We start from the raw sequence: 10,926 nt of genomic DNA, 5'->3' as shown, positions 1-10,926 counted from the left end.
GGCTGGCCTTGAACTCCTGACCTCAGGTGATCCGCCCACCTCTGCCTCCCAAAGTGCTGGGGTTACAGGAGTGAGCCACCACACCAGGCCAGATAATATATTATATATTAAATACGGTTGTTTAAACATGCATTCTGGAGTCCAACAGATCTGGGTTTATTTTTTATTTTTTTATTTTTATTTTTTGAGACAAGGGTCTTGAAACATGTGCCACCACACCTGGTCCAATGGATCAACGTTTAAATCCTCCTCTGCTACTGACTAGCAGTGTGACCTAAGCTGCAGAAGAAAATAAGGTTAATAATCTCATCAAGCCTCAATGGGGCCAGAGAGTGGTCCTTGAGTCTGCGGTAAGATCACATGATGCTGATGAGGCAAAGGGGGCCAGGTTAGGTTCTCCATTTGAAAAGTCTCACCTCCTGTCTCATTTTCGTAACAATCTCCAGCTCAATACATCCTAATAAGTGAAAAAAACTGTTGGAAGGAAGAACCCACTATCCCTTGCTCTGGCTGAGCATCTTTTAAATTCACAGCTATTTGCGTTACAGCAATTGGATGTTAATTTTTCAAGGCCATGTCTCCAAACCTCCAGTGGCACTTATACTCACTCATTGCTCCCACTTGTAGAGCCCATGTATGAGTTTCATGGATAAAGCTTGCCACTCAAGTGGAGATGGAGCTACATCAGAGAGGGGCATAATAAAGTCCTTCTACCAGTTTAAATACATGCTCAACATTTACAAACTGTTGTGTGAGTTTGGGTGGGTTAACTCCTCTAATCTTCTAGTTTTCTCATCTATAAAGTGGGAATAATAATAGCACCCACTTTTTATGGGCTGTATTGTCATTCAAATTAGATAATATATGTAAAGCACTTAGCATACCACCTGGCATATAGCTAGCACAAACAATAACTATAATCTAAAACAAGCAGTTCTAGCCTGGGCACAGTGATTCACACCTGTAATCCCAGCACTTTGGGAGGCTGAGGCAGGTGGATCACCTGAGGTCAGGAGTTCAAGACTGGCTTGGACAAGATAGTAAAATCCCATCTCTACTAAAAATACAAAAATTAGCCAGGCATAGTGGCGGACTCCTGTAATCTCAGCTACTCTGGAGGCTGAGGCAGGAGAATCACTTGAATCCAGGAGGCAGAGGTTGCAGTGAGCCAAGATTGCACCACTGCATTCCATCCTGGGCGACAGAGTGAGACTCTGTCTCAAAAAAATAAAAAATAAAACAAGCAGTTCTTACTCTGTAATGAAAAAGTTGGCTTTCATCAGTGACAGTTTGCTTGAAAAGTCTGTACTGGGGTTTAGATTGTCTACCTGGCAATTAGTCAAACTGATATATAGGCCAGGCGTGGTGGCTCACTCCTGTAATCCCAGCACTTTGGGAGGCTGAGGTGGGTGGATCACTTGAGGTCAGGAGTTCAAGACCAGCCTGGGCAACATGGTGAAACCCTGTCTCTACTAAAAATACAAAGATTAGCCAGGCATGTGCCTATAATCCCAGCTACTCGGGAGGCTGAGGTAGGAGAATCACTTGAACCCGGCAGGTGGAGGTTGCAGTGAGCAGAGACAGAGCCACTGCACTCCGGCCTGGGAGACAGAGCAAGACTCTGTCTCAAACAAAACAAAACAAAACAAAACAAAACAAAACAAAACAAAACACCAACTAACTGATACATAGCTCTCTAACTATATACCTTGGCCTCAGTTGGAATCCAGATGAATCTGCTTCCCTGTCTCAGGAGTACATCAGGCTGGAGTAGCTGATAACCTTCTGTACGGTACTCATGGTCTCAGGAGTCTATCACTACAGTACACTGGCCTCCTTGTTTGGCATCATTTAGCTCTCTGATCTAAAAGGATGTGTCCTAGGAACTTGATTTATAGATTACCAAGGCACACTTTTCCAAATGTGCCTAGAGGTCCTTAGGACTATCCCAAACTCTGGGGTTCATGAGCTATAATAACACTGTGGTGTTTACAATACCATTATGGTGCTTATTTTATGGGGTAAAACTTGGAATTCAAACTGGTTAAAGGACTTACTCATAATTACCAAAGCAACAATTGAATTGAAACTTGAAGCCAAGTTACTGAATCTAGCTCAGTACACTTTCAAGGCTATACTTTTTGGGGTTGTTTTTTTTTTTTTTTGTCATTCTTCTAATACTGTATTTGTGCTCACATCACTATAAAGAAATACCCGAGACTGGGTAATTTATAAAGAAAAGAGGTTTAATTGGCTCATGGTTCTGCAGGCTATATGGGAAGCATGGCAGCATCTGCTTCTGGGGAGGCCTGAGGCCTCAGGAAGTTTCCAATTATGGCAGAAGGCAAAGGAGGCGTGAAAGGTCTTACAAGGCAGGAGCAGGAGTCAGAAAAAGAGCAAGGCGGGAGGTGCTACACACTTGTAAACAACAAGATCTCATGAAAACTCACTACCAGAAGAACACCACCAAGGGAATGGGGCTAAATCTTTCATGGAAACCATTCCCATGACCCATCACCTCCCACCAGGCCCTACCTCTGACACTGAGGATTACAATTTGACATGAGATATGTGCAGGGACTCAGATCCAAAACATATCAAATAGGAAATACAGATTATTATATTCTGAATCAACTATAGTAATAATACCATGATCATTTTTCTCTCAGAGAAAAGAGACTATAAATCTCACCACTAATGATATAAATGTATGTATGTATATACACATAAGTACCTATCCATCTATAAATTTTTTGGTAGGTGTTTTACCAGGAGCTGTGATAAATTCACACCTTTTCACTTAGGGCTTCTTGATCTCAAGGGCTAGACAGGATTTAGAATATAGTCTGTGATCCTGAAAGAGTAATTATGACTGTCCTGTCTACAGACCTCACCTGTGATGTTTGTCTTAGCCTGCCTGTTGGTCCCAATGTATATGAGAGACTAGTTTCATGAAAAGCCTTCCTCTTCATTATCTAGACAGTGTACCACATACCTTTATTTCCTAAGCTGTGTAACAAAAGGTTTGAATTACATAATCTCTGAAACCTCTCCATTCTATAATTCTATTAAATAATCTTTCTATGCAATTTTTCCTTTATTCCTTTTTTTTTTTTTTTTTTTTGAGATAGGGGTCTCAGTATGTGATCCAGGCTGGACTTGAACTCCTGAGCTCAAGTGATCCTCTCACCTCAGCCTTCTGAGCAGCTGGAACTATGGGCATGTAGCACAGTGCCTGGCAGTTTTTCATTCTTTTGATTGGACATTGTTGCTGCTACAACCCAGAGTGTCTGTCTGGGTAAGTAGTAATTTTTGGTTTCACAGCTAGTGAAATTTTCACATAAATTTACTCTTCTATTTTTTAAAATCTTCCTTGCTATCAAATTTCCATATATCATTATTATTATTATTATTATTATTAATTTGAGACAGAGTCTCACTCTATCACCCAGGCTGGAGTGCAGTGGCACGATCTCAGCTCACTACAACCTACGTCTCCCGGGTTCAAACAATTCTCGTGCCTCAGCCTCCCAAGTAGCTGGGATGACAGGTTTGTGTCACCATACCTGGCTAAAAATTTTCCATATATATTATATTCAACATAGCAAAGATTGGGAGAAGACACTAAGTCAGTTTTTATTTCAGTAGTCCAGTATTACATGATGAGTCAAGTGAAGAAAAAAAGATAAGGGAGAATAAGCTCAAGATAATTCCAAAGCTTCAGGTCCACGAAACAGGGGAAATGATAGTGCAAATAAAGCATAATGAATCTAAACTAACGATGCTGGTACATCTAAATGGAGGTGAGAATCACTGAAAAAAAACAGACTAGAACCCAGGTGAACCATCAAGGTTGGAGATAGAGGAGAGGTGAGCTTCCCGACAGGGAGCTTCAAGCAAAGGAAAGGAAGAACGTAAGCAACCTAGGACTAGGCACAGGAGACAAGGGAAACATAGAATCCCACACACTTACTTGTACTAAACATTAACCTGCATGTCCAGTCCTACCCAGTACCTGAGACAACCTTGAAAAGATAAGAGAGAGATCAGAAATTTCACTCTCACCAACAAAGGGGATCGAGGGAAGTGTGTTGAGGGAGCTATTAGAGAGCATCTAGAACATGTTGGCTTATTATCTGACTCACCAAAGTTAAGAATCCCAGGCCTCTACAGTCATCAAACTAGCCTTGCCAGGTCCCCACCATGGTTGCCCAATCTGTATACATGGTTTCTATCCCAGTTCCTACTTCTCACTCCACTTCCCTTCTGGGGTTGAAATGTTACCCTGATATTATTTTATTCTTAGTCTGCCTGGCTGAGGCCCCAGGCTGTTACCTTGCCTATATTCAGTCCCTTCTCACTGACAAATGGACTATTGAACAGGGTCCTCCTTCAAGTCAGAGATCTCCTCTTTCCTCACTCTACCCTCAATTTTAAAGATAAATATTGAAAGTCAGAACTTTCTGCAATGAACTACTCACATCCACATACCTGTGGATCCTTGGCTATCAGCTCCACTAGAGACGAAGCCACACCCCCTTGGACACTTTGATCTGGCTTACTGGATTTTGGATTGGAGAAATAAGAGAAGGTCCATCCAGGACAGTGTGCTATCTCTAAAGCCAGGAGAAGAGAAACTTTTAGGGTAAGAGCTAGTTTTCAAGCCAATCAGTTCCTGCAGAAAAGATGAAAGAGAATGAAGATGGCCACAGGTTGTTAGATTTGGTAAGAAGCAGGTCACAGTAACAGTGGAGGGAGATGATTTCAATCATGTGGTAGACCTAGAAGGCAGATTACAGGGAATTTTATTTTGAATGCTTTTTATAGTAGAGAAACTCAGATAAGAAAGATTTAGTCACTATGAAGTCTTTATTTAAGCCTGTCTTTAGGTACAAATCACAAAAAATGTTCATAGAAGTTCATCCAATTTTTATAGCTTCTCATCTCCTTCAATTTCCTTCTTCCCTTTCTTTATTCTTCCTTCTCTTATCTCTTATATGTCCTACTTACCCCTTCTCATTTTCAGTTACATTCCTAGTCTATCTTAAATAGAGATACAGAGAAAACCTTACTAAAATAACGAAATCTAAAAATAAATAAATAAAATACATGCCAAGTACTTCTGGGGCCAGAATGAAGAAGGTGCAAGGGAGACTCCTTCATCACCCTTAGAAACATGAAAATCTTAATAAACAATGGTAATAGAAAACTGACCTACACAGGCCGGGCACTGTGGCTCACACCTGTAATCCCAGCACTTTGGGAGGCCGAGGTGGGTGGATCACCTGAGGTGGGTGGATCACCTGAGGTCAGGAGTTCAAGACCAGCCTGACCAACATGGAGGAAACCCCATCTCTACTAAAAATACAAAATTAGTCAGATGTAATAGCTGTAATCCCAGCTACTCAGGGAGGCTGAGGCAGGAGAATCACTTGAACTTAGGAGGCAGAGGTTGCAGTGAGCTGAGATTGCGTCATTGCACTCCAGCCTGGGCAACAGAGTGAAACTCCATCTCAAAAAAAAAAAAGAAAAAGAAAATTGACCTACACACACACACAAACTGACCCTTTTTTGCTCTCAGCTGTCCAGTCAGCAGAAATGGAAAGAGCAGACAGGAAGGACAGAGGTGAGTCGTAGAGGGCGGGAATACACAATCATTAAGTGAAAGCCATTATCCTCAGGAAGGCTCCAGAGAAGAGGGTAGGTGGCAAGAGCAACAGAATTATCTGGAGAACCTCTGGAATACCCACTTCCCCTTTGCTATGGAGAAACAGGGCATGGCATGCCCCACTTCTTTCTGTTTCAAATGCATTCCCCCTTCTCTAGTGGGTGAGACTCTAGGCAGCCTTTAAGATCTGGTTCAAAATATACCCATTGGATGACACCTTCCCTAACAGAAGCCTTCCTGGGCAGAGTTCACTGCTCCATCTTCTGGGCTCTCACAAGACTTGCACATACATCTAAGACTTGTCCATATATCTAAGTCTACTCAAAACTTGTATTTGTTAATGTTTATCTGCTGGTCAGAGTTCTCTGACCTCTGTATCCTTGGTGCCTTCTACAGTGCCTGCCACCAAGTAGGTAATTCATAACTGTGTGAGGGAGAAAGAAGAGAAAGAAAAATAAAAAAGAGGGGCAGTGGGGAGAGCAGGATGGGGGAATAGAGAAAGAGGAAGCACCTGACTACTTTCCCTGGCCGAGAAAAAGGGAAATGGATTTAAAAATAACTCTGGAGGAAAGGGACTGAAAGGGGGAAATGGCTTTTCTAAATCATGTCTGTTTCTCACTCTTCTGTCTGCCACATCCTCTCACCATGTGAGACCTCAGGCAACAACGGTCTAATTTTCACTCCTGATTCCTCAATTTGCCCAAAGGGAAAGAAAGAAGCCAGACAGGCTTCTGACTTCTTCCATTCCATCTCCTTAAACCTCAAATCATCTGTTTTTCCACTGTGGGCCTCTCCCTCCTTTGGCCTCTGCCCCCATCATCTTCCGCACACAACACTCCTGCCGCGTGGCACTAGGGGGCCCGTCAGGCCTCTCAGGCTCCTGTGCTGTGCATGTCTATGTGGGAACTTCTGCCTCAGAAGGAAACCAAGAGGTTCTCAGGGGCAGCCTGTGGTGTCTCAGCTGGGAAATGCTAGACCAGGCCTACAAAATTACCTGAGAAAGAATATTGTTAAGAAGGTTTAGGCATCCCAGGGATGGGAGAGGAGAAAGGAGCAAGTCCCGGGCAAAAAAAAAAAAAGAGCTGAACAATTTACAGTCCTTCCTCCCACACTCCTCAAACTCTTTCATGGATGGCCATTCTACATTTTTCCCTTGACCAATGGGTCAGAACCGTTTTTCCAACTGTCCTCCCATGGTCTCTATACTTTGGCTACTGAAGCTTCTTAACTCTCTTTCAAACCAGATGCACTTTCCCTAAGAATCCCTAAGCCTTGTGGAGTTGCTCCCAAGTCTCCTTTCCTTACCTGGCTATTCAGCTGCCTCGCCTTCCCCTGTATGTGTTCCCCAGGAGTTCTGGAACCACCATTTCCTCAATGGAAATCATACACACAAAAGCAGTTCACAATGCACAGTGTGAGAATAAAATACTATCAAGAATAAAGCCTTCTCTTTTCTCTCCCCACAATCTCTGTCCTTCTGTCAGGCTATTTCTTATGCCTTCCTCTCCCCATACACTGTTGCTCCCTCTTCACCCAGCAGGTTTGGTTTGGTGTGGGGTGGGAACCACAGCTATGTGCTGCACAGTGGGCAGTGTCAGGATGCAGGCAGGCATCTCAGCCCGAGGCCTTGGCAGAGTTCCCAGGCAAAGCCATCGGCCCAGGCCAGGACAGTAGGCATGGATAAGGTGGGAGAGTGCATAAGTACGGTGACTGTAGCCCCCCAGCACCAGTAGCTCCTCCTGCAGCACAGCACCTGCAGCTCCCACATGGGGGGAGGGTAGGGGTGCCAGGTGAGTCCAGCTATCAGTCCTTAGTTCATAGGCCTCAAAGCTTAGCAGGTCCCCAGTCTCACCCAGCCCACCTGCCACATACACCCGCCCACCCAATGCAGCCATGACATGGCCAGCCCGAGGTACCCCCATAGGGCTCAGAAATGTCCCTGGCTTCTCAAGTTTGGGGTCATAGTGCAGGAATGAGGCCAGGTATTGGCCAGTCCCACCACAGCCACCGCTCACATACAATTGGCCCTCCAAAATCGCAGCTGCGTGGGCAAAACACGGTGCTGGAAGTGCAGGTGCTGGCCTAAGGGAGAACAGGACACAAGATAAGGCAACTAGCATCTTCAACTCTCCTTCTAGTCCAAGTCTCCTAATCTCTCCCAGATGCCCCCTTGCCTGCTCACCTCCAGACGTCGAGCTCAGGGTTGTAGGCCTCCACAGAGTCCAGGGCAACACCATTGTGTCTTCCACCCAGGGCATAAAGTTGTCCATCCAGTGCCACCAAGGGGAAAAGGCTTCGAGCCTGGGACAAAGGAGCCATCTCCTCCCAGTCCTCTTGACTGGGCTCCCACCTGGACACAGTAGAACAAGAGAGTGGAAGAGTGACTCTGGGTGTCTGTGGTCGGCTAGGCCAGCAATTTCTCTCCCTGCCCACCTTAGGACCTGCCACACCCTACCCACTCTTGAAGCTTGTACCTGAGAGTTGAAGCCAGGGTGTTGGAGTGACTGTAGAAATCTTGTCCCCCACACACATAGAGTTCACTTCCTGCCAGGCTCGCAGCCCCATGCCGGAAGCGTCCTGGGGCAGGCAGGGCAGGCAACTGCCCCCACTCAACAGTTCGTACCAGTCCCACGCCACAGCGGAAGGCCCGGGCCCACCACACTGCTTGGGATGGTTGTCTTAGGGCCATGTCTGGTCTGAGCCCATCCCCGCCAATCACTACCAGTGCCCGGTCAGGCTCCCTCCGTCTCTCTTGGCCTGGAACATCAGCCTCTACCATCAGCTGGTGCAACAGATCCGGGGTCAGGGGTGGAGGTAGCCCGGCTGCCCGCACCCTCCGCAACTCCCTGGTGGACATGCGGCCAAAGCGGACACATTGCAGCAGGGCCTTGGCCTCTGACTCCTGGGTCTCAGGGTTGGCAGCTAGCCAACACCGTGCAGCCACAAAGGCCTCAAACTCCTCCTGCACATGGAGCTCATCACTATCCAGGAGCTCAGCCAAGCAGGCAGCTGGTAAAGAAGGGAAAGCAGGACACAAGGCTACAGCAGGCAGGTGGGTGAGGAGGTAGTGACGGGCTTTGCTCCAGAGCCTCTCCAACCCAGGGGCTTCAGCCATGGGGAACAGGGCCAGGCAACGGGCAGGGCTGAGGCCCCGTGCCAAGCCTTTCTGACACAAATCCAGGCAGGAAGAGCTCTGGTACTGCAGAGCAGCCTGGGCAGCTCTCAGTAGTCCTGGCCACCTTGCCCGCACAACTCCAGAGTAAGCAAAAGAGACGAGGAGTCGCAGGTCCTGGGTGGAGATGGTCCGCAGAGATACCTCTGTGCCCTGGGATTCCCTCATTCCACTCAGGAGCATGGCCCCAAAGAACTCACTGCCGCAGGCCAGGGCGGCTCGGTGCACTGTAGGAGGGGAGAAGAAATAGAGGAGGACTCAAAGTGTTGCAAGACCGATAGGCACTACCCCAACTTGGTACCTCCAACTGTGGCTCTCCAAGCCACCCGCTGCTACAGGCCATACTGTGGTGTGCATCAGAATACCATGGGGTAGTTGTTAAAATGTGGGTTTCAGTGGCTCACTCCCAGAGATTCTGATTCAACAGTTCTGGATGGAGACCCTAGAAATTTGTATTTTAACACTTCAAGTAACCATATGTGATTCTCATGTTAGTGGTCTGAAGACACTTTGATAAACATTGCTTTAGTCTTTTTGGTCAGATCAGTTAGAAAAAGAGTCTTGATGAATCAGGTTGAGAAGAAAGCATTTGCTAAGAGGGGCACAAAATAAATGGAAAAGACCAATATACAACTTATATAGGTCTGTCTGTATTGTGCACAAAATAAAATTCTTTACAATTTCAAGAGCCAAAACTGTAAGCCATTCTGTTAGATTTTGCTGGGAAAGTGGCACCACTCGGGAATGGCCGTAGTCCAACCTCATCGGATTGCTGTCTCCTCTTGCCTAAGATTTAGTGTTTAATGTTTTCCACGTGTTCCAGCTTTTCTCTGCATAACCCTCTCCTGTTCTTGGTATAATTTATAGAATCACGAGATCTGAAACTTGAAACCTTCAAAATAATCTAATTCAATTATTCCCTTTAAAATAAGGAAACTGGTTGGGTGTGGTGGCACATGCCTGTAATCCCAGCACTTTGGGAGGCTGAGGTGGGTGGATTACTTGAGGTCAGGAGTCAAGGCCAGCCTGGCCAACATGGTGAAACTCCATCTCTACCAAAAATACAAACATTAGCTGGGCATGATAGCAGGTGCCTGTAATCCCAGCTACTTGGAGGCTGAGGCAGGAGAATCCCTTGAACCTGGGAGGCGAGGGTTGCAATGAGCTGAGACTGCACCACTGCACTCCAGCCTGGGTGACAGAGCGAGACTCCATCTCTAAATAAATAAATAAATAAATAAATAAATAAATAAAATATGGAAACTGAGTTGAGTCCTAGAGAAAGCATGTGATTTATTTTTCATTTCCATGCAGTGGCTGTCTGGGCAGATCATCTCCATCCACTGTCACTGCTGTCAGGCTGCAATAGGCATGCTTGTGTACCAATACCTTGGTTATCTGCATGGTCCTCATGACAATGAAACTGTCCTATTAACCTATGCTGTTAAACAATTAGACCTCATACTCAGCATCACCTATGGATTATTCTGGCCAAAATATTTAACTTGAATCTGTTCAACTCTTTAGATCTAAAGTCAAGTTTATAGGAAATTGAAAGGCTAAAGGAACAATTTAGACATAACCATGGGGGGAAAAACCATACAAATCAAGAAAATGGAGCATTTTATAAAATAACCAATCTTCTTTTTTTTTTTTTTTAAGATAGGGTCTGACTCTGTCACCCTGCCTGGAGTGCAGTGGTGCAATCTCGGCTCACTGCAACCTCCACCCACCAGGTTCAAGTGATTCTCGTGCCTCAGCCTCTGGATTAGCTGGGACTACAGGCACACGCTACCATGCCTGGCTAATTTTTGTATTTTTAGTAGAGACAGCGTTTTGCCATGTTGGATAGGCTAATCTTGAACTCCTGGCCTCAAGTTATCTGCCTGCCTCAGCCTCCCAAAGTGTTGGGATTATAGGCATGAGCTACCGCGCCCGACCCAGGATAACCAATCTTACACGTTATTGTCTTTACCAATCAATATATAAAGTAATAAAAAAAAAGGGAGAGAGGACTGTACTAGATTAAAGGAAGCTTAAGAGACATGCAACTGAGAATAGCATAGTCCTTGATTAATTCCTGGGT

General features: G+C 45.5%; 1 protein-coding gene across 1 annotated transcript in view; it reads right to left on the bottom strand.

The window, feature by feature from the left end:
- Positions 1-7,159: 7,159 nt before the first annotated feature.
- Positions 7,160-10,926, bottom strand: part of KLHL33 (kelch-like family member 33) — a 7,168-nt gene continuing 3,401 nt past the window's right edge. Inside the window, exons 2-4 of the mRNA XM_011957926.1 lie at positions 8,143-9,067; positions 7,851-8,018; positions 7,160-7,750 (exon numbers count right to left, since the gene is read on the bottom strand). Coding sequence (XP_011813316.1) covers positions 7,198-7,750; positions 7,851-8,018; positions 8,143-9,023 — 1,602 coding nt within the window. The 5' untranslated portion in view covers positions 9,024-9,067 and the 3' untranslated portion in view covers positions 7,160-7,197. The remainder of the gene's footprint in view (positions 7,751-7,850; positions 8,019-8,142; positions 9,068-10,926) is intronic.

The sequence above is a fragment of the Colobus angolensis genome, unplaced genomic scaffold, assembly GCF_000951035.1.
Source record: "Colobus angolensis palliatus isolate OR3802 unplaced genomic scaffold, Cang.pa_1.0 Scaffold451, whole genome shotgun sequence".
NCBI lineage: Eukaryota > Metazoa > Chordata > Mammalia > Primates > Cercopithecidae > Colobus > Colobus angolensis.
Note: the sequence above shows the minus strand (reverse complement) of the source record. Positions and strands in the feature narration are given on the sequence as shown.